At 46.3% G+C, this 22,314-nt stretch overlaps 1 protein-coding gene across 2 annotated transcripts in view; it reads left to right on the top strand.

The window, feature by feature from the left end:
• The first annotated feature begins 3,485 nt into the window (after nucleotides 1-3,485).
• Nucleotides 3,486-22,314, top strand: part of TACC1 (transforming acidic coiled-coil containing protein 1) — a 120,104-nt gene continuing 101,275 nt past the window's right edge. The window contains exons 1-2 of one of the 2 annotated variants that reach the window (XM_043454650.1): nucleotides 3,486-3,725; nucleotides 17,562-17,664. Coding sequence is in view for 1 of the 2 variants with exons in the window: in XM_043454646.1 (XP_043310581.1) it covers nucleotides 3,684-3,725; nucleotides 17,562-17,664 (145 nt within the window). In the remaining variant the exon portion in view is untranslated. The remainder of the gene's footprint in view (nucleotides 3,726-17,561; nucleotides 17,665-22,314) is intronic. The other variant, XM_043454646.1, reaches the window with a different exon arrangement.

Raw genomic sequence — 22,314 nt, forward strand, 5'->3', positions numbered from 1 at the left:
GGAGAGAGAGGGGCCCCATGGGTTTTGTGTGTTAGATGCTTCAGACAAGCCGTCAACTGTTATCCTCACGACACCCTTGCGGTCCATACTGCAAGTCCACAATCTCTTACGCAAAAGCCAGGTGTGCTTCAGAATTCTGATTCATTTCAGATTATGGAAAGGTAGCGCTGCACAATATACATTTTATGATAGCAAGCCCCCGGTGGACCCGGGGAGCACCTTGCCATCAAACAACATAAACCCTTTCTGCCAGGAAGTGTGAGAATATTCACACTACGTAGGAAAACACGTAACCTCAGGTCACTTTAGGTCAGGTCTTGCTGCCAAGTGAGTTACGAAACGCTTCTGGTTTGCCAAGTGCGGAGTCTGGAATGCGGATAAGGGAGTGTGGATCTCTGAAATCCTTGCGTTTTGGATGAGGCAACTAAGGTTCCCAGAGTCAAACTCTACCTAGAGAGGCGGGATCTGGGTGAAGACACGACTTAGCCCAGCTCCAAAGTCCATGCTCTTTCCACGGCACATTCTGGACCCCTCTGCCTGATACAAAAAGGGATAAAGGGCAGACATTGCTGATCCTCAGCTGCCCCAGCAGTCAGTTCAGTCGCTCATTCGTGTCTGACTTTTTGCGACCCCATGGACTCCAGCACGCCAGGCTTCCCTGTCCATCATCAACTCCCGGAGCTTACTCAAACTCATGTCCATCGAGTCGGTGATGCCATTCAACCATCTATCTCATCCTCTGTCATCCCCTTCTCCCACCTTCAATCTTTCCCAGCATCAGTGTCTTTCCCAATGAGTCAGCTCTTTGCATCAGGTGGCAGCCAAAGTATTGGAGCTTCAGCTTCAGCATCAGTCCTTCCACTGAATATTCAGGACTGATTTCCTTTAGGATTGCCCCAGCAATACCGAGACCAAGTTTGCAGAGTTTTCTTTCCGGAATAACAATGCCGCCATCTAGTGGACAAACCTGAGAATGGCCCCCGATGGACACGGAGAGCGAGGTTGATTGGCGTGGTGGTGACCTCTGTAAAGGGCAGCCGAATCTTCTTCCCCTCTGTAACCTTGCAAACCCTTTCAGGGACCAGGAAGCTGCTAGTAAATTACCTCTATGTAGTCCATCTTTCAAAACAAAAGAACGATAATAAGAATGAAACTTCTTTTTCCCAACTGCCAGAAATTCTGGACCACTTTCACCATTCTCTCAGCACTTCTCAGAGCATCTCTTCTAAAGCATGACTCTCCCATGCTTCAGACTTTCCATCGATTACAGAAGCAACTCCATAGGCCTGGTTAAAACCACACTTGCCGCTCCAGCCATTCCCCACGACATACACGCTCTGCTTTCGCCAGGCCCTTGTCTTACCTGTATCTTCTATTAGGGCACCCGGAACTGCCCACGACACTGCTTTGCTTGCTTTTTCCCTCATGACTCCTGTACATTTCGGGCTACCTGAAATGTAGTAGGAGTTTGATCACTTTTGAGAGATGAAAAATTAGAATGAGTGTATTTCATTAGCTTAAAACACCCAAGATTTTTTTTCATTAACTACATGCACATACAGTCAGAGCTGTCAGGCTCCTAAATCTCAGGGAGTTTTACTTTCAAAGTCCTTTTTAACATGCAGTTTGGTAGAGGGCAGGATAGAGAGAGTTTGGGGATATTTGTGTCCCCAAAGAAGGACGATTATTAAAGAATAGCAATACACAGAATAATGTGTTCCTCTAAGAAAATGATTCTTGGGAACTCCGTGGTGGTCCAGTAGTTAAGAATCTGTCTTCCAATGCAGAGGATATGGTTCAGTCCCAGGTCGGGGAACTAAGATCCAACATGTCGTGGGCTACTGAGCCCATTCACCACATACAACTGGACAGATGCCCCCCACACCGCAGTGAAGATCCTGTGTGCCACAACTAAGGCCTGATGCAGTCAAAAATAAATAATAATAATAATAAAAAGAATGACTCTTTCCTTGAGTTTCCTACATCCTCTTTTCTTTTCTCAGACAGTGTCTTGAATTTCTCAAGAGAAACCTTCAGATGAGTTAGTCAAGGAAACAAGAAACTATACACAAACTATGGCACTTAAGAAGTTGGGGTTAGGTTACAAAATAAACAGAAATAGTTATCTTTTCAGGTATGTGTATTATTTTTGCAATAGCTTTATTTAGATATAATTTACATGCCACAAAGTCACCTATTTAGAGTGTACAATTCAGTGACTTTTAGTATATTTACACAGTAGTGGGCTAATTGCCACAATCAGCTTGAGAACATTTTTATCATCCCCCCCAAAACCCTGTACTTCTGTAACCTGTTATCTTCCCCCAGCTCCCAGTTTCATCACCACCCCAGTCCTTGGCAACCATTAATCTACTTCCTGTCTCTAGGGATTTGTCCATTCTTGACCTTGCAGGATAAATAGAATCCTATAGCATGTTGTCTTTTGTGTTTGGCTTCTTTCACTTTAGCATGATGTATTCAAGGTTCATCCACGTTGCACATAAAGGTTCGTGCGTGTGTGCGTGCTAAGTCACTCCAGTCGTGTCTGAGTCTTTGCGACCCCATGAACTGTAGCCCACCAGGCTCCTCTGCCCATGGGGATTCTCCAGGCAAGAATACTGGAGTGGGTTGCTGTCCCCTTCTCCAGGGGATCTTTCCCACCCAGGGATCGAACCCAGGTCTCTTCCATCTCAAGTGCTGGCAGGAAGTACCCCAATCTGTGGTGGGGGGCGGGGGTTGCGCTGAGGAGGTAGAGCTTGTAATTGGACCTGGACTCCATTTAGGAAAGATAGCCAAAAAATAAATAAACAAATAAAATAAAAAAAAAAAAAAGGAAAGATAGCCAATTCCTGGGCTTCCATCATAGAAAGACCTAGAACTAGGAGAGGGCTTGGAAGCCAATCCCTACCCCTCTCCTTTGACACACAACACACGTGGCCAGTGGGCAAAGGTGTGTTTGGGGGTGGGAGGAGGCTGACCCAGGAAGGACCCCAGGAGCCCACAAACTAAGGACATTTTCTCTGCCATCTTTCACCAATTATTATTTTTGTTATTTTTCATTAGAGGGGTAGGGAAAAAACAAGTCAGGAGGGATGTGGGTGTGTATATTTCTTGGAATCCAGAGGTTCAGAGAGGGGAGGAAATTCATCAAAAATGTCCCTAGTACAAAAGTTGGCCAAACAAATAGCTCTCTCTCTCTTTTTTTTTCAATCTGAACTGTGTAACAGGAGAAGTTTTTTCACAAGGGGAGAGTGTTCCTGAGCCAAGTTTAAGCCGAGGGAAATTTTTCCAGCTTGTCAGGAACGAAGCTGACGGTCCATTAAGTAGAAAAAAAAAGTGCTGGAGGAAAGCGTAGGGCGGGGAAAGCTCCAGGATTCAGAGGGAGCTTTGCATTCCAAACCCGGCCGCAGTTGAGCGACCCCAGGAAGCTCCCTCTAAAGGGAGGCTGCGGAGATGCACCCTGGGCTCCCAGCCCTAGTGCACACTTCCTGTTCTGCCCCTGGACACTCAAGCCAAAACTTACAAAACATCCTTTCCCCTGGAACCAAGTGCTTGCTTCGGGAGACCCACCCCTCCCCACGTCGGTGATCTCAGCCTGCCCTCCCCTTCCTTCCGCGGAACCTCTCCCACACGAGAGGCGCTCGGCTTCCCGAGCAGAGATGCTGGATCCGGAGTAGCAGGTGATGCCTGGGGGAGAGAGGCGACCGGGGACCACTGTCCACGAGGTAGGAACCGGGGGCTGAGCGCCCTGGGCTCACTTGGCATTTATTGAGCAAAGCGAGGGCTTGACCTTTAAGCCTCGGGCTGGGGGCGTTTTCTGGTTGATGGGGATAAGCGGTGGGTGAGTGGACTCCAGGGGAGGTCAGCCTTTCTTTTCCCTCTCTTTCCAAATTTAACTTTAATTCTGGGGTCTCTGGAAGCACGCTGTTGTTTGCCTGGTGTGGCAAATGCTAGAGCAGAATTCTGGGGATTCCCTGATTTCTTTTCTCTTTTGCTTTCTTTTCTTGGAGAGAGGCGGCATGGGGAGGGGAGTCCTGGAATATCAGGGAAGGTTCATAAAGACCTTCGCCTCTGAATAGATTCAGAGAGAAAGGACCACGTGTATGCACAAGGAAAAGGCATTTTTTACTTGATGAACTGGGGTCCGGCTGTTTCCCAGGACCTGGGTCCTCCTGGCCCCTGATGCCCTCCTCCCACCCACCCCGTCCCCTCGCCCACCTGCTGTCTTGAGGACACACACCTTGAGCTGTTTCTCAGCATGGGGGTATGGCACACGGCCCCAGTGCCATGTGTTAATGGACAGAACCCAGTTGTCCCTGGAGACTTGGATGTCTGTCTGTGGTAGAGCTAACTGGTCTACCGGGAAGGCAGCATGTGGCTTGTTAAGGACATGCCCCAGCTGGTGGCCGAGAGGCTGGCCCTGGCAGCACATGCTGACATTGGCCTGACGCAGTGAGCTCAGCAGGGCTTCTGCACGAAGAGTGCTCAAAATTTTATGAAGCAATAGTAAGTGGAGCGTTTCAAATGTCCTTTCTCTGAACTCCTATGGCCTTTATTTCTCTGCAGGATGCATTTGGTTCCTTATCGACGTACTGCCTTGCACTGTTTTCTGGGCTTCCTTGATAGCTCAGTTGGTAAAGAATCTGCCTGCAATGCAGGAAACCCTGGGTCAGGAAGATCTGCTGGGGAAGGGATAGGCTACCCACTCCAGTATTCTAACCAACCAAATAAATGAGAGAGTGAGTTGGACAAATGAGTCATAACCTATTATTTGGTGATCCCCAGACAGGTACTAACACTTGTTGAGCACTGGCTATGTGCCAGGCACCATTCTGAAGGTGGCAGTTATCATTATCATCCCCATTTTACAGATGAGGAAACTGAGGCTGGAGATAACAACTCGTAAGTGCAGAGAGGGAATCTATACTGAGTTCAGGCCGCCATCCTCTGAAACCAAGATGGGGTTTGACTCTGGGTTCCTGCATTGTCTAGCTGGGTGACTTCACACACGTTAAATGTCTTCAACCTCAGTTTCCTCATCTGCAAAATGAGACAATAATAACCCCACCTGACAGAAGTGTTGTGAGAGATAAGTTAATTTTATAAATTATTTTACTGAAGCAGGTGAACGATGCAGGCATGCTTCACCCAGCCCCTATCTACCATGTGCAGTATAAACATGAAGGAAACTTTTGCAACTGAAAAGCCTCAGGGTTCTGTAGAAGGTAGCAACAGTGCCTTGTTAGGACTTGAACTTTAAACAAGGAACCCTGGAGTTCACTTACCAGCCAGTGCAAACCTGTAGCCACCAGCTCACTAGACTCTAAGTTCACTAAGAGCAAAGTTCATATCGTATACAGGTTCTGCATTCAACCAACCTCGGAAGGCCATCTCCAAAAAAATTCCAGAAAGTTCCCCAAAGTAAAACTTGAATTCGCAAGTGATTATTTGCATAGCATTTAAATCCTATTTGCATTGAGATTGTATTTACATTTAGATTGTATTTACATTCTTGTTGTATTAGGTTTTAGAGATGAATTAAAGTATAAGGGAGATGTATGTAGGTTATATGCAAGTACTGTTCCATTTTATGGGCTTCCTAGGTGGCACTAGTGGTAAAGAACCTCCCTGCCAGTGCCAGAGATATAAAAGACAAGGGTTCGATCCCTGGATAGGGAAGATCCCCTGGGGGAGAGCATGGCAACCCACTCCAGTATTCTTGTCTGGGGAATCCCATGGACAGAAGAGCCTGGTAGGCTACAATCCATAGGGTTGCAAAGAGTCAGACACAACTGAAGCGACTGAGCACACATGCCCTTTTATGAAAAGGACTTGAGCATGGGTGGATTTTAGTACCCTGAAGTATCTTGGAACCGGTCCTGGGGGCGGGGGGCGGAAGGAGCCAAGGGATGACTATGCGTTTGTTTCTCTTGGAATATGTTTCTCAAGCTGTGGTCTAAAGACTTTTGGTGCCCTTTCGAAGGGACACCGGTCCCTTTGGGGAGGAGTTCAACAAGTGGATGCTCCAGGAGCCTCCTCTTCCCTCTCCCGACAAAGCAGCTCCGTTTTCACCTGACTGTGTGTTAAGGGGCCAAGTGGAAAGCAAGTTTTGAAATCAATATTCAGAACTGCTAACCTGGGACAGGTAATGTCATGTCTAGGGAGAAAATGACTGCTTACAGGACAGGGTTGATTTACAGAGGGGTTTCCAGCTTGGTCCTGTCTGGGTTCTCATTTGCTTCTCCGCATCACCTTCTACTTAATGACCCTTTCCCGCCCTGGAGAACCCACAGGTGTCGTGTGCCAGGCAGGCTCAGGGGTGACCCTTCCGTCTCAGGCAGCTGGTCCTCAGGGTCAGGGGTGGATAATGGACAGGGCCCCAGAGAGCGTCTATGACAACCTGGGCTCTCTCTGAGTCTTCTCAGAATGTGCCCTTCTCAGTTCTACTCACAGTGATGGACTGTACGATCAATACTCATAATAGCTGCTATTGATCTCCCTTAATGATGACAGCTTCCTTATTGAACCCGGCGCTGTGCTGAGCACAGATATGCTCACGCAATCCCCACAGAAGCCCTGGAAGGTGGTTTCTGCCTGGTCCCCTGCTCTGCTGGTGAGCACGTAAGGGTGAAGATGTGGTATGACTTGACTAAGGGCGCCCAGCCAGCTAATGCTGAGGTTGGACTTGGAGCCCCTCCCCCAAGTCTGAGCCACCCTGCCTCGAATATTTTTGCAGCCCCCTTTGACAGAGGTAAGAAGGACATTGTTGTTAGTTGGGTGTTTCTTTCGTGTTTCTGGTAAGGGATGCCCCCTGAGAATAGGCTGGGAGAAACGGGGCTAGGACAGAACATTCTATGGAGGAAGGGTGCTGCTGTGAACACGGAGAGTTGGGATTCTTGTGCGAACTGTGTCCCTGGGAAACGTCACCTCTCTTAGGAGAGGGGATAGGGTTCAGTGGGCAAGAGCCAGCTCTGTAGCCAGACTCGATGGCCTCAAATCCCTGCTCTGCCCCATATCAGCTAGATCCTCTTATGCAAATTCCCAAAATAATATTTCGTGTAGAGAGATGATAATAATAGTACTTATATTATAACAACGTTATACGAGAATGACTTAGTCCACATAAAGCATTTAAAATTGTGTCTGGCACATAGTAAGGACTCAATAAATATGTTACTATGGAGACTTCCCTGGTGGATCAGTGGTTAAGAGTTCGCCTTCCAATGTGGGTTTGATCCCTAGTCAGGCAGCTAAGACCCCTCATGCCTCATGGCCAAAAAACCAAAACATGAACAGAAGCAATATTGTAACAGATTCAATAAAGACGTTAAAAATGGTCCACATCAAGAAAATCTTTAGAAAAAAATGTTATTATGTGTAGAAGAGTTTGGATTAAGCTTAGGTGTTTGGGTGGCAGGCTGGAAAAAAGAAGTAGCTAGTATTTGAGATTGAAAAAACACCAACAATTTCAACTGTGAGCTGGGGGTGGGGGTGGGGTGTTTACCCAGACCCAGGGTCCCTGAGAGACAGCTTACAACCTTCGAGAAAAAGCTTAAATGTTCTCTTGGAAGTTTAATAAAACTGGAATAACTAGTCTTCAGAATTGGACTTGCCAAATTGGATTCTTTGATTAAATGAAGTTTACCTTATTTATCTTTGGAGTTATGGAAATCAGTCTCACCTCTGACCTATTGTTATTTCTGGGGAAAAAAAAAAGAACCAAAAAAACAACTTGCTTGTAAATGCCATTGGCTAAACCACTTGTACTTTTGGAAGGATGACTTTAAGATTTCAAGCTGAGATATAAAATTTAAGAGCTAAATATAGCTGATAAAAGAAAAAAAAACAAACCCAGGAAGGGATCATGACTTACAAAAGAATTTTGTGGCTTTCTCAGAGGACAAATTTGTGAGCGCCGCCTAAGTCTAGACCAAGTTTGCAATGGTTTTGAGAGTAGCATGCACCCGTTTGCCTACCCTTACTGGAATTAAAGTAGGCAGGAAATAAACTGGGGGACTGCCGTCTATTGAGCACTTACTACGAGTCATGCTTTGTGCTAAGTGCTTCATACACAGCGTCTCATGTTTAATCCCTACATTTCCCTATCAGGGGAGTACAGTTGATCCTTAAGCAACACAGGTTTGAGCTGCGTGAGTCCCTATTAGAAAGTGAAAGTTGCTCAATCGTGTCTGACTCTTTGCAACTCCATGGACTGTAGTCCATGGGATTCTCCAGGCCAGAATACTGGAGTGGGTAGCCTCTCCCTTCTCCAGGGGATCTTCCCGACCCTGGAATCGAACCGGGGTCTCCTGCACTGCAGGTGGATTCTTTACCAACTGAGCCACCATTTTTTCAGTAAATACATACAGTTACTACCCTACCTGGGGTTGGTTGAATCCACAGATCCGGAATGTTGGATATGGAGGGTTGACTCTGTGGAGGGTGGTGGTCCTCTGAACCCCCACCGTGGTGTTCAAGGGTCAACAGTACTACAATTATCCCCAGTTTACAAATGAAGATAATGAGGCTTGGAGAAGGAAATAATGTGCACAGAAGCACACAGCTGCTAGGCGCTGGGTGGGAGTTCTAACTCGGGATGTCTGGGTGTGGGTGTGAGGGGTTAACTCTGCTTGCCTGGTGGCTCAGACCATAAAGAATCTGCCTGCAATGAGGGCGACCTGGGTTCCATCCCTGGGTTGGAAAGATCCCCTGGAGAAGGGAATGGCAACCACTCCAGTATTCTTTCCTGGAGAATCCCCATGGACAGAAGAGCCTGGCGGGCCACAGTCCATAGCATCGCAAGAGTCGAACACGACTGACTGACTGTGATTCACATTCATTTATGGCAAATGGAATCCTCCTGGATTTTAGCCCTTTCTGTCTGCCTGAGGAGGGCTGTCTTTGGAAAAGGATGGAGGAAGCAGTTACTCACAGCCCTCTTAGGCACATGGAGAGCAGAGGTCAGAGGATGCAAAGGTGCCTGACAGGAGAGACCCAGCGCAGCTGCAATCCCAGCCAGCAGACAGTGTCAGGCTACCAGGGGTGGGGTAACTTCCGGATGCAGGGTTTGTTTTTTTTTTAGGGTAATCTCCTTTACTTGGCTTCCCTGATAGCTCAGTTGGTAAAGAATCCACCTGCAATGCAGGAGACGCAGGGTTTAGGGACAAAAGAGGAATCTGTTGTACCTCCCAGCCCACCCAAGATATGGGAATGGGGGTTGGGGGGAGGTAACACTTTCTGCACTTTCAGCCCTGGAGGGTCTCCTGGCTTCACCCTCTATCTTCAAAAGGAGTTTCCGTGAAACAGGAGCAGACAGGGGTGGTTGCAAAAGCAGCCCGAGTACAGAACAGAACGCCCCAGGGCGGCAGGGAAGGTTTGGTGTCTGCTCCTTGGTCAGGACCCTTGGAACTTCCCGCAGTTTGGCTTTCTGGCTAATGATTACCAGCTGCGCGGGGCTGGCAGCCTCCTCTGTGCCTGGCCAGCCAGCCCGAGGGCCGGGGCCCCCCGAGCGCTGACTCCCCGATGGCTGAGGGACTGGCCTCTCCCCGTTGGTTGTCCAGAGCACCTTCTTGTTCTTCGGACCTCGGCCTTCCTTTTCCAGCATCCCTGAGGGAGCTCGTCCGGCCCCTTTCCCGGGAGATGCTCTGGGCCGCGTGCACTGCGATGCCCGCCCAGATCTGAGGGGCGTCCCGGAGAAGAGATGCGAGGAAAGAAACAGTTATGGGACTTCAGGCACGTTCGGATCTGCCTTAGCCTGGGAGGGCGATCAGTCTGCTTCCGGAACCGTGAGCCTCAGATCCCCGAAAGGGCTCTCAGAGGCTTCCTGGTCCAAACCCTTCATTTTGGGGACTTCCGTGGTGGTCCAGCGGTTAGGACTCCGAGCTTCCGAGGCAGGGTGTGTGGGTTCATCTCTGGTTGGGGAACGAAGATCCCACAAGCCCTGCAGCATGGCTTTAAAAAAAAAAAAAAAACAGAAAAAAAGTCATTTTACAGATGAGGAGACAGTTTCCTTCGGAGGAGAGCTTGGACCCACAAAACCAGCCTGCTGGACAGACGGTCTAGATGCAGTTGGTCTGGATGTTTCCATGGGCCCCTAAGTCCCCTCCACCTCTGCATCTCCGCTCTCCTCTGCATCCAGGAGGCTGACCTGAATGGCTCCTTTGCATCTGGCTCCTGGTTTAGGTTCAGCCAATCGAGGCCTCAGGCAGGAGGTCAGAGGGAAGAGAGAGGACACGAAGGTGTTTATTCCCCTCACTCCCCTTCCTGCTGTGTCGCCCGGGGTGGCCGTGTCCCTGACACTCCTGTCGATGGCCCTCTCCCCATAGCTCTGTCCCTCCGACCCCCACGGGCCCAGGGCGGCGGTGTCTCCCTGACTGCACCCACCTGCAGAATAGCACTGTCTCCTGTCTCCTGACTGCTCAAGGCCTTTGTAAACAGTCCCTTTATTAAGCTCTCCAATTGGAGAGTGTTACCCTGCCACGTCCTGGCAGATAAAAGAGGCTTTGTGTACTAGAGAAAGAAAAGTCTATACGAAAGGAAGATGAAATTCAGCAAGAGGGTGGGTTTGTTTCCTGAGGCAGCTGTGAGAAATGACCATGAACTTGGAGGCTTAAAACAACAGGCGTGGGCTTCCCTTCTGGTTCAGTGGATAAGAATCCGCCCGCCAATGCAGAAGACACAGGTTCAATCCCTGGTCCAGGAAGATCCCATATGCCACAGAGCAACTCAACTCGCACCCCACAACTACTGAGCCTGTGCTCTAGAGCCCATGGTCGGCAACAAGAGAAGCCACTGCAATAGAGGCTCGTGCATTGCAACTAGAGAGCAGCCCCCCACTCACTACAACTAGAGAAAAAGCCTGTGCAGCAGTGAAGACCCAGCACAGTCAAAAGTAAAATAAATAAATAAAATTACAATACAAAACAAAAACAGGCATTTAATATCTCAAGGTTCTGGAGGCCAGAAGTCCAACCTCAGCATCCCTGGGCAGAAATCAAGGTATCATCAGGGCCGTGTTCACTCCAGCCTCTTTAGGAGAGGATGGTTCAGGTGGGCTGGAGTTGAGTATTTCCCTTCCCAGGTCAGTTAGGCTCTGATCACAGCAAGGTAGACTCTGGTTAACTAGTTTTCACTGAAGACAGAATTCAAAGACAAGCAGGAAATGGGGGCAGGGGAGAAGTATGGGATTGACGTATCAGTTCAGTTCAGTTGCTCAGTTGTGTCTGGCTCTTTGGGACCCCATGAACTGCAGCATGCCAGGCCTCCCTGTCCATCACCAACTCCCAGAGGTTACTCAAACTCATGTCCATCGAGTCGGTGATGCCATCCAACCATTTCATCCTCTGTCGTCCCCTTCTCCTCCTGCCTTCAATCTTTCCCAGCATCAGGGTCTTTTCAAAGAGTCAACTCTTCGCATCAGGTGGTGGACAAAATATTGGAATTTCAGCTTTAGCATCAGTCCTTCCAATGAATATTCAGGACTGATTTCCTTTAGGATGGACTGGTTGGATCTCCTTGCAGTCCAAGGGACTCTCAAGAGTCTTCTCCAACACCACAGTTCAAAAGCATCAATTCTTCGGCGCTCAGCTTTCTTTATGGTCCAACTCTCACACCCATACATGACTTCACTATCACTGAAACATTGAAATATGCACACTACTATATTTAAAATAGATAACCAACAAGGACCTACTGGATAGCACAGGGAACTCTGCTCCACATTCTGTAATAGCCTAAATGGAAAAAAATTTGAAAAAGAATAGATATATGTGTATGTATAACTGAATCACTTTGCTATACACCTGAAACTAACACAATATTGTTAATCAATGATACTCCAATGTAAAGTAAAAATTGAAAAAGAAGAATGGAATGCTCTGGAATGTTTCAAATGGTTTCCTGCCCCTTACCTTTGCTGGAAGCCCCGGGGGATTTTTCTCTGTGGGAATCTGGTTGAGCTCCTGGAGGTAAATCTCACAGTGCTGGGTCCCCTTGGAGTTTTAAACCTTCAGAGTTGTCCTTACTGAGCCCCCAGCAATTCGTCAGTGACTGTTCACCCCAGCATGATTTCTGCTGTGGTTCTGATTGTGTATCTCTGCTCCGCTAAGTGGCGACTTCCTGCCTTCACTGGTACGTCTCTTCAGTCCTGGCTGCAGTGGTTTGCACTCTGTCCTCCCCGCCTCTTATGAATCCCAGAGGAGTTACTGACTTTTCAGTCTGTTTATCTTTTTACTTGTTGTTAGGACAGAGTGGTGACCTCCAAGCTCTCTATATGCGGAAATGGAAAACTCCACACGTGTTGACATGCTTCACGGAAGCATCATTCAGTCATTGGGGGATACATGTTGCTGAGAAGGCCTTTCACCTCCCCCCCCCCCCGACTCTCTAGTTCTCTTATCTTTGGGCCTGGCAGCTGGCCATCACAGTGACATTCCCGTGCTGAAGCCAGCAGATTTGTCACCAGATGAAACGCTGTAGGAGACAAAATGGTGGCAGGTGTGATGGGGACACCAAGACTGTGGAAGAGCCCAGCCAAGGGACTGTATGGATGCGGAAGTCGTTTGACTCCAGAGTTGAATCCTATAGCAGGGGGTTGGGGATTAACAGATGCAAACTATTGTATATAGAATGGGTGAGCAACAAGGTCCTCCTGTATAGCACGGGGAACTATATTCAATACCCTGTGATAAACCATAATGGAAAAGAATATAAAAAAGAATGTGTGTGTGTGTGTGTGTGTGTGTGTGTATACATCACTGAGTCCCTTTGCTCTATGGTAGAAATTAACACAACACTGTAAATCAGCTACACTTCTATAAGATTGAAGAAAATAATTGAATCCTGGAGCACAAAAACTAGAATGTTCCCAAAAAGCAAAACCAAAAAAAACATGGACTTCTCTGGCAGTCCAGTGGTTAAGACTCCGTGCTTTCAATGCAAGGGGCGTGGATTCAACCTCTGGCTGGGGAACTAAGATCCCACATGGCACATGGCATGGCCAGTAGACAAAAACAAAATGAAAATCTGAATACCCTCGGAAATTACTGGAGTCCACCACCTTGTTTTACAGATGAGGGAAATGAGGTCTGGGCAGGGGAAGGTCCTTACTCACAGCCGGTCAGTGGCTGGATATTCTCTGGATCCAGGAGAAGACTGGAAGTCTTAGGACTCAGTGTGAGGGCTTTGCCACTTCCACACCGTCACACCTTCTCACCAGTGCCCTCCTTCTGAGCAGTCTTTGCATACTCTTTGTAGGATTTCTATCCCAGTTAGTCCCACTTACTAGAAGCTGGTGGGCAGCAGGAACGCACTGGACGTCAAGTGTGTTTATACGTGGAAGGAGGAAACGGTGCTGAAGGTTGTGGCGGATCAGTGACCCGGTCAGCACGAGACGAGCAGGCTGAGGCAGAGGGGAGGCAACACACAGCTTCCTTCATTGAGAAAGCCTTGCTATGGAAACAAGTCAGCCGGACTAAACAATGCATTAATGATGTAGTCGGTACACATTCTGCTACAGGTTCTGTATCTCATCACACACCAGTGTGATGATCTCTGGCCAGAGGACAACTGGAAGGGCATCACTTCACTGCTGATTAAGCAAACCACTCCCCACAAATAGGTCATACTGACAGAGGAATACATCAGAGAAGACAGTAGTCCCTCTGTCCAGAGTTTATCTATTGGTAGAGTTCAGATCTGGAGCTACTCTTTAAGACTGAATGGCATTGAATAAAATGATTGACAGGCAGATGTTAACTAAATATAGGAAAGTTAATTTAAACAATATAAGTGGGTGATTTTTTAAAAAATTAATTTTTTTGTCTTTTACAACAGTTTCAGGTTTACAGAAAAATTGTTGAAGGGAGTACAGAGTGTTTCAATATAACCCACCTCCAAAATCCCCTAATGTTATCATCTAACAGTTGTGTGAGGCATACATGGACTTCCCAGGTGGTACTAGTGGTAAAGAACACGCCTGCCAATGCAGGAGATGGACGAGACGCAGGTTTGATCCCTGTGACAGGAAAATCCTCTGGAGGAGGGCGTGGCAACCCATTCCAGTATTCTTGTCTGGAAAATCCCATGGACAGAGGAGCCTGGAGGACTACCGTCCGTAGGGTTACAGAGTTGGACACAACTAAAGTGACTTAGCATGTACGCACATGGTGCATATGTAACAACTTTTTAAAAAATTTTTTTGTGTCAACCATTTTTTAAACGTCTTTATTGAATTTGTTGTAACATTTCTTCTGTTTTTATGTTTTGGTTTTTGGGCCATGAGACACGTGGGATCTTAGTTCCCCAACTGGGGATTGAACCTGTACCCCCTGCATTGGAAGGTGAAGTCTTAACAACTGGACTGCCATGAACCAATATGGATACATCATTATTATTAACTAAAGTCCATACACCATTTAGATTTCATTAGTTTTTGCCTAATGTCCACTTTCTGTTGCCAAGATTGAATAGGACAGCCTTCAGACAGTGATGCTACACGTCGGACTAAGTCTCTGCTGAGCTAACGTGAAGCTCTAAAGTCAAGATTGGCAGAGAGAGACTTCCCACATTGGGCTGGAGTGGCCAGGATTTTGTACCACCACCTTGCTCAGCCACTGACTGGGGGCTGCCAGAGAAGGCTGATAGCTCAGAAGCCCAGGCATTTGCAGCAACATGAATGGACCTGAGTGTCATACTGAGTGAAGTAAGTCAGACAGAGAAAGAGAAATATCGTATGATATCCCTTAAATGTGGAATCTAAAAAGAAATGATATAAACGAACTTATCTACAAAACAGAAACAGACTTACAGACTTAGAGAACGCACGTGTGGTTACCAGGGGGGTTATGATGGGGGATGGGATGGTTAGGGAGCTGGGGACGGACATGTACACACTGCTCTATGTAAAATGGATAACCAACAAGGACCTACTGTAGCACCCAGGGAAGTCTGCTCAACGTCACGTGGCAGCCTGGATGGGAGGGGAGTCTGGGGGAGAGTGGAGGCATGTATGTGTATGGCTGAGTCACTCTGCCGTGCACCTAAATCTATCACAACATTGTTAATCAGCTATACTCCAATATAAAAGGCTTTTTTTTTTTAAAGTTAAAATAATAAATGTTTTGTTTAGCCAGATTGTATATAAAGAAAAGAAAAATCCTGGGCAGACTCTGAAAGCAATAACAGCTGGACATTAGCCGCTAACCATATTTCTTAATATGCTGTGTGCTCAGTTGCTCAGTTGTGAACTGTAGCCCACCAGGCTCCTCTGTCTGCGGAATTTTCTAGGCAAGAATATTGGAACGGGTTGCCATTTCCTCCCCCAGGGGATCTTTCCAATCCAGGGATCGAACCCGCGTCGCTTGCCTCTCTTACGTTAGCAGGCGGGTTCTTTACCACTGTGCCACCCGGGAAGCCCACATTCCTTGATGCTGGGCTGCTAAATCCATTTTTGACAAGAGTCTAAGTGCTCCAACTCTGTGTCTGCCAGAAAGACCTCTGAAGTTTCCAAGGAGAAGTTGGCTAACCATTTCAGGAATCTTGAGCAGAGGTGATCCCACTGGCCTCTTTCAGGTCTTGGGCCCCACGACGAGCTGCCTTGATCCTGAAGACTCAAGGATTCCATTTCTCATATTCATTCCACCTTGCTCAAGCCCCTCTCTTCTTACACTCGCTAGCTTATGCCCTGCTCTGTCCTAGAGATAAGATCAGGGACCAAGCATATTCATGGGGGATGGAAACTATGACTCCCACTCTATTGCCCACACCTTCTTAGACTCCAGATGCTCAAAAAAAGGGGGGGGGGGGTAGATTACAGTATCAATAGCAACGTGGAGTGTAGATAAAACGCTGTGAGTACCAGGAAGAAAAAGTTGAAAAATTCAAAGCTAAGACTACACAGGCCAAATCCTGTTTGGAAATGTCCTGTGCCTTGAACATGAAAAATTGCAGAACAACAGCACTTCCTTCTGATCTGTGCATACACCACACCTGGCAAGGCAGGATACTTTTATTTTCTTCCATCCTAACTCCTATGGGTGCCCCTGGATTTTAATCTGCAGATGTGGAATCACTGCAGTGCAACTCTGGTCTTTCAACTGCAGCAAAGTGGAAAACTTCCCGAAGAAAGTGTGGCTCTGATGCTTTGTTCTACCTGTGTTACTTTTTCTTTTATTTAACTTATTTAAAAGGTTAAAAGCCTGTTTTATTCTTGCAACTTGGCAGGTCTGCCTGGCTCACAAATGTCCTAAGATAAACAAGCGAGGTCTGTACATAACCTCTTAGGACAGCCTTAGCTTCTGAGCCAAAAAGACTTTTAATATTTACTTTGTCTCTCTTTAAAGATTTCCTTTTAATGTTTGTTTCTGCTTTGAAGTATTTTCAGATTCCATAGACCCTGTTTGTTTTGCCCAGCCAGAGAATAGTAGATTTTTTTTTTCTTATATTCATTCTGCTATTTTTATACAGTGAACCATGCATACTGATTTTAATTCCAAAGGCTCACATGTGAAAGTGCTTCCTTGAACCCAGACCCTCAGGACTTTTGCCAGCCTTCTCATTTTAGTGTCTGCTTTGTCGTTTTTTGGTGGAATAACTAAAGTCAAAAACCTGCTGGGTCAGGGGGTGGAAATAAAGTATTGGTGGATGAGCTCTTCTGACCTTCCGCTCCCAGGACCACAAAGTGGGGTGGGAGGTGGTAGGTGGTGGTTTAGTCACTCAGTCATGTTCAACTCTTTTTCGACCCCATGGACTGTAGCCCACCAGGCTCCTCTGTCCATGGGATTCCCAGGCAAGAATACTGGAGTGGGTTGCCATTCCCTTCTCCAGGGGATCTTCCCGACCCAAGGATCAAACCTGCGTCTCCTGCTTGGCAGGTGGATTCTTTACCATTGAGCCAGCAGGGAAGACCAATGGAGTGGGAATCCATGTTTAAATACCCAATGGCTGTTCCAGGTCACTACCCCAAAATCACATGAGACCCAGAAAAGTACTAAGAGTTAATATTCCAAGAAGATACTTGTGGTTACTGAATCCAGGATGTTTGAATTAGAGGCAGGTTCTGTCTCTGAACACAATGCCAGAGCGCAAAAAAATACTGTGCTTAAAAAGTAAATCAATAAAAAGCCCACAAAGCTTGCAGTGTCCCTGAAGCATTATGTAGGACTAGAAATGGCAACTAAATGAAATTTTAAAAAAAGAAGAAGAAGGTTTTTAAGTGCATTCATTCCTCTCCCTGAGAATACAGATTGAAATCGTAAACTTGGCAGCTGCTTCCGCAGGAGACCAAGGTCACAGGTCTGAAGCACTAGCTCTCTTCTGGAAACTTCCTGCTTATGGTAGATGACAGTTGCCTCACCTTGAAATAGGGGAACACTTTCTTTCCCCCTCCCACTTTTTTTTTGCTAGCACAGCGAGTTGGAGAACAGTCACAGCAAGTGGCTGTTGGAATTACAGAGGAATTGCTGAGAAGTCGCCTTGGGCAAAGGGCATTTGGCTGGAAACTTGCACTAAAAAGTTACCTTGTAAGTCAGCATGTGACTTCCACCTGACTTAATTTTCTTCAGTCCCAAGGGTTCCAAGTCAGAGGAAAAAAGGTCCTGGTCTGGGCTGCGGGCGTGTTCATTCTTCAGAGTCAGCTGGGAATCATTTCAAAGACAATCAACAAAGGTAACTTCTCCCTTTGACACTGAGGATATACAGGAGGGCTCCTAAAGTAAAATGTTTTATTTCTAATCAAAATAACAGGCGTATGATCTTTGTATTTAGATTAGGTGTGAATGAAGGAGATCGGGATTGAAGAAGGAGCAGGACTGTGCAGGGATGGGCAAATCTGCCTCCGGGTTCCAACCTTGGCTGTGTCTCTTCACCTTGGGCAAGTCGCTGGCACACCAGGGCCTTGGTTGACTTAAATTAAAAAAAAAGAAGGTGGAACTAGATGGCCTCTAAAAGCCTTTCCAGCTCTGTTCCAGGAATCAGCCTCTTAGTTTTTAATTTTTTGCTCTGTTTAGGCTAAAGCAATGATGCAAGGTGGAATTAGGATGTAGATTTGCAAGAAGGTCATCTTTTAAATTTTTTTATTTAAAAAAATTATTTTTTAATGAATATAGTTGATTTACAATGTTGTATTAATTTCTGCTGCACAACAAAGTCAATCAGTTACACTGTTGTGTGTGTATATATATATATGTGGGTGGTATATATACATATATATATCATATATATACAAATGAGTGGTGTATATACATATATCCACTCATTTTTAGATTCTTTTCCCACGTAGGTCTTTACAGCGCATTGAGTTCCCTGTGCTGTTCAGAAGGTCATTATTAGTTATCTGTTTCACATGTAGCAGTGTGTGTATGTGTATATATATCAATCCCAATCTCCCAATTTATCTCTCACCCTACCTTTTTCCCTCTTGGTAACCATAAGTTTGTTTTCTACATCTGTGAGTCTAATAAATTCATTTGTACCACTTTTAGATTCCACATACTAGTAATACCTTATGATATTTGTCTTTCTTGCAAGAGGGTCGGTCATCTTGAGGCTTGTAGCAGGCTTCAGTCGACTCTCACCTCATCCAGTATGTTTGCAAAGATGAACTGAGATTAAGACAGGCTTCAAGGCAGGCGTTTATATATACTTGTCAGATGAATGAGTGAATCAATCAATCAGTCAGGATAGCACTGAGGGAGAAGGGAATGGAAGCATTCCATTCCATTCAGTGGCTCAGTCATGTCTGACTCTTTGTGACTTCATGGACTGCAGCACGCCAGGCCTCCCTGTCCATCACCAACTCCTGGAGCTTGCTCAAACTCACGTCCATTGAGTCGGTGGTACCATCCAACCATCTCATCCTCTGTCGTCCCCTTCTCCTCTTGCCTTCAATCTTTCCCAGCATCAGGGTTTTTCAAATGAGTCAGCTCTTCGAATCAGGTAGCCAAAGTATTGGAGTTTCAGCTTCAACATCAGTCCTTCCAAAGAACACCCAGGACTGATCTCCTTTAGGATGGACTGGTTGGATCTCCTTGCAGTCCAAGGGACTCTCAAGAGTCTTCTCCAATACCACAGTTCAAAAGCATCAATTCTTCTGCACTCAGCTTTCTTTATAGTCCAACTCTCACATCCATACATGACCACTGGAAAAACCATAGCCTTGACCAGACGGACCTTTGTTGGCAAAGTAATGTCTCTGCTTTTTAATATGCTTTAGCATGTCATTGGAGGAAGTTTATATGGAATAGGGCATAGATTTGCTTGGGCTTCCCAGGTGGCTCAGATGGTAAAGAATCTGCCTCCAATGCAGGAGACACAGGTTCAACCCCTCAGTCAGGAAGATCCCCTGGAGAAGGAAGTTGCAACCTATTCCAGTATTCTTGCCTGGGAAATCCCACTGACAGAGGAGCCTGGCGGGCTACAGTCATGGGGTCGCAAAAGTACTGGACATGACTTAGGGACTAAATGACAAATAACAACAAATAGATTTGCTTAGCAGTGATGCCTGGGAAGACGTTTTATAGAGAGGTTCAGCCAAAGCTGAACTTCAGGCCTGGGAAACATGAAGGTTAAGACTAGTTTACTTAGCACACTTTATAAATAGAACAAAATGGGGTGATTACTGGTAGGCTGCTAAGTATGATAATTCTTACAGCTACAGGAGATTTAACTTCAAGACAATGGGGCCCTTCTTCTCCTCAGTTTAATGACCAGAACATTGATTTGTATTTGCCTTGGCTTAGTCTTAGAGAAATCCAAACTGATAGTGGCTAAACTGCATGTAAGTTTATTTTTCATATACATAAAAGAAATCAGTTGGTAGGCAAGTCAGGGCAGGCTTAGAGGTTCCGTGGTGTTATGGATTAGAGTCCTTCCACCTCAAGTTTATGTATGGCTGTATGAACTCAGCTATCTCAACAGCATTCCAGCCAGCAGGGAAAAGAAAGAACCAAAAAAAAAGAAAAAAGTTGGGGGTGGGGGATCACCTCCTGTCTTAGTCCATCTGGACTGCTATTACAAAATACCACAGACTGGGTCCTTTATAAACAACAAAAATTTATTTCTCATAATTTTGGAGGCTGGATGTCTGAGATTGTGGTCCCAGCACGGCTGCTTTCCAATGAGGGCCTCTTCTCAGTTCATAGCGGTGCCTTCTAACTGTGTCCTCTCGAGGTGGATGGGACAAAGAATCTCTCTGGAGCTCTTTTATAAGGGCACTGATCCCACTCATGAGGGCTTCACCACCATGATTTCAGTGTCTCCCAAAGGCTCCCTCTTCTAATACCATCACCTTTGCATGTTCGGATTTTAACATGAATTTTAGAGGGACACGAACATTCAGGCCATAGTACCCTCCCCACTGGCCATGAACAATACTTCTCAGAAGTTGAACTTGACAATTCTGTTGCCATTCCATTGACCAAAATTTAGGTACTTGGTCACATCTAAGTGCAATAGAGACTGGGAAACATAGCTTTTGTTCACAATATCTAAAAACCAGCATTGTTTTTGCTTGTTTTAAGAGAGAGGGGGAAAACAGGTATTAGAGAATATTAGTCTCTGTCACCTTGAGAGATTACAGACTTATTACAGTTATGCAATGAACTACTTTGGTACTTATCTCTTAAAACAACTGCAGGGCCCATAGCAAATTATTTTTAGTATTCCAAACGAATAAACGAATCTATATCCTGTGGAGGTGACTTTGATTTTTGAAAGCAGGCCAGAGTCACTCAGGAAAACTGTGATGAGTAAGATGTGTGATAAAGCTGAGAATTACCATTTCATAAGAATGAGATATGGGCTTTTACTCCTGGACATTATAGGCTCTACTGGGCATTAGGACCATTCCTACGGAAGGTAACTCTGAGGACTTCCCTGGTGGTCCAGTGGTTAAGAATCTGCCTTCTGATATAGGAGACATGGGTTCAATACCTGGTCAGGGGACTAAGAGCCTATGTCCCTTGGGGCAACTGAGTCCGTGAGCTGCAGGTAGAGAGAATCACACCCACCACGATGATGATTCCACATGCCACGAGGAAAGATCCTGGGTGCTGCAACTAAGACCTGAAGCAGCCAAAAATAAATTAATTAATATATAAAAAAAGGAAAGAAACTCTAGAACTTGGATAGAATACATAATGCAATTACGTAAGGGCACTGAAGAAAGAGAAATAGTTGGACTCTGGTGCTACATGTTGCTTGGAGAAGAGGAGATGAGGAGTCAGACAAGTGGACTCTGTGCCACAGCTTTTTTTTTTTTTTTTGGCTGCACCTGCACCTCGGGGCATGTGGGATCTTAGTTTCCCGACCAGGGATTGAACCCACTCGCCCTTCGCTGGAAGCCTGGAGACTTACCCGCTGGACCACCAGGGAAGTCCCTGCGGCCAATGCTTTTTGCACAGGGCTAAGTGTAGTCCACCCAGTGGCTTGTGTGATAAAGAGGCATATAGGGGAAACTCTCAAGTTCTGCCTGCTCTCCTAAGGGATGAAAGAAGTGAAGTCAGGAAATGATGAATGCTGAAAAAAGTGGGGGAACCCAGAAAGGAAAGAGTCCTAAGTGGAGATCGCCAAACCATTGAAACACGTGTGCAGAAAATACTCAGAGCAGCCCAGCTACACAGGAGTCTGCACTCAGACTGGAGCTGCCACCCAAGAAGCAGGGGGCGAAGTTCAAGCCCCGCGAGAAAATGATCTGCTGAGATGAAAGGAAAACAACTCTCACCAGTGAAAAGTAGTGGAGTCTGAAATCGGCACAACTTCATATTCATGATGTCCATGATACAGTCTAACACATGAAGAACTATGGGGCTTCCCTGGTGGCTCAGATGGTCAAGGATCCGCCTGCGATGCAGGAGACCTGGGTTCGATCCCTGGGTTGGGAAGATCCCCTGGAGAAAAGAATGGCTACCCACTCCAGTATTCTTGCCTGGAGAATTCCACGGACAGAGGAGCCTGGTGGGCTACAGTCCGTGTGATCGCAGAGTCGGACACGACTGAGTGACTAACACTTTCAGTTTCACTTTTCATGAAGAGCTGTTAAACCACAAAAAAGACATACAGAAATTAATGCACGTCCTAAGTGAAAGAAGTCAGTCTTCAAAGGCTACATATTGTGTGATTCTAACTACATGACATTCTGCAACAGGCAAAACTATGGAGACAATAAAAATATAATATCACTGGTTGCCAGGGGAGAGGGAAGGGGAAGGATGAACAGGCAGAGAACAGAGGATGTTTAAGGGCAGTGAAACTATTCCGTATGACACAGCAGTGGTGGAGACACGTCATTACATATTTGCCAAAACTTGTAGGATACAT

The sequence above is a fragment of the Cervus canadensis genome, chromosome 31, assembly GCF_019320065.1.
Source record: "Cervus canadensis isolate Bull #8, Minnesota chromosome 31, ASM1932006v1, whole genome shotgun sequence".
Classification (NCBI taxonomy): Eukaryota; Metazoa; Chordata; class Mammalia; order Artiodactyla; family Cervidae; genus Cervus; species Cervus canadensis.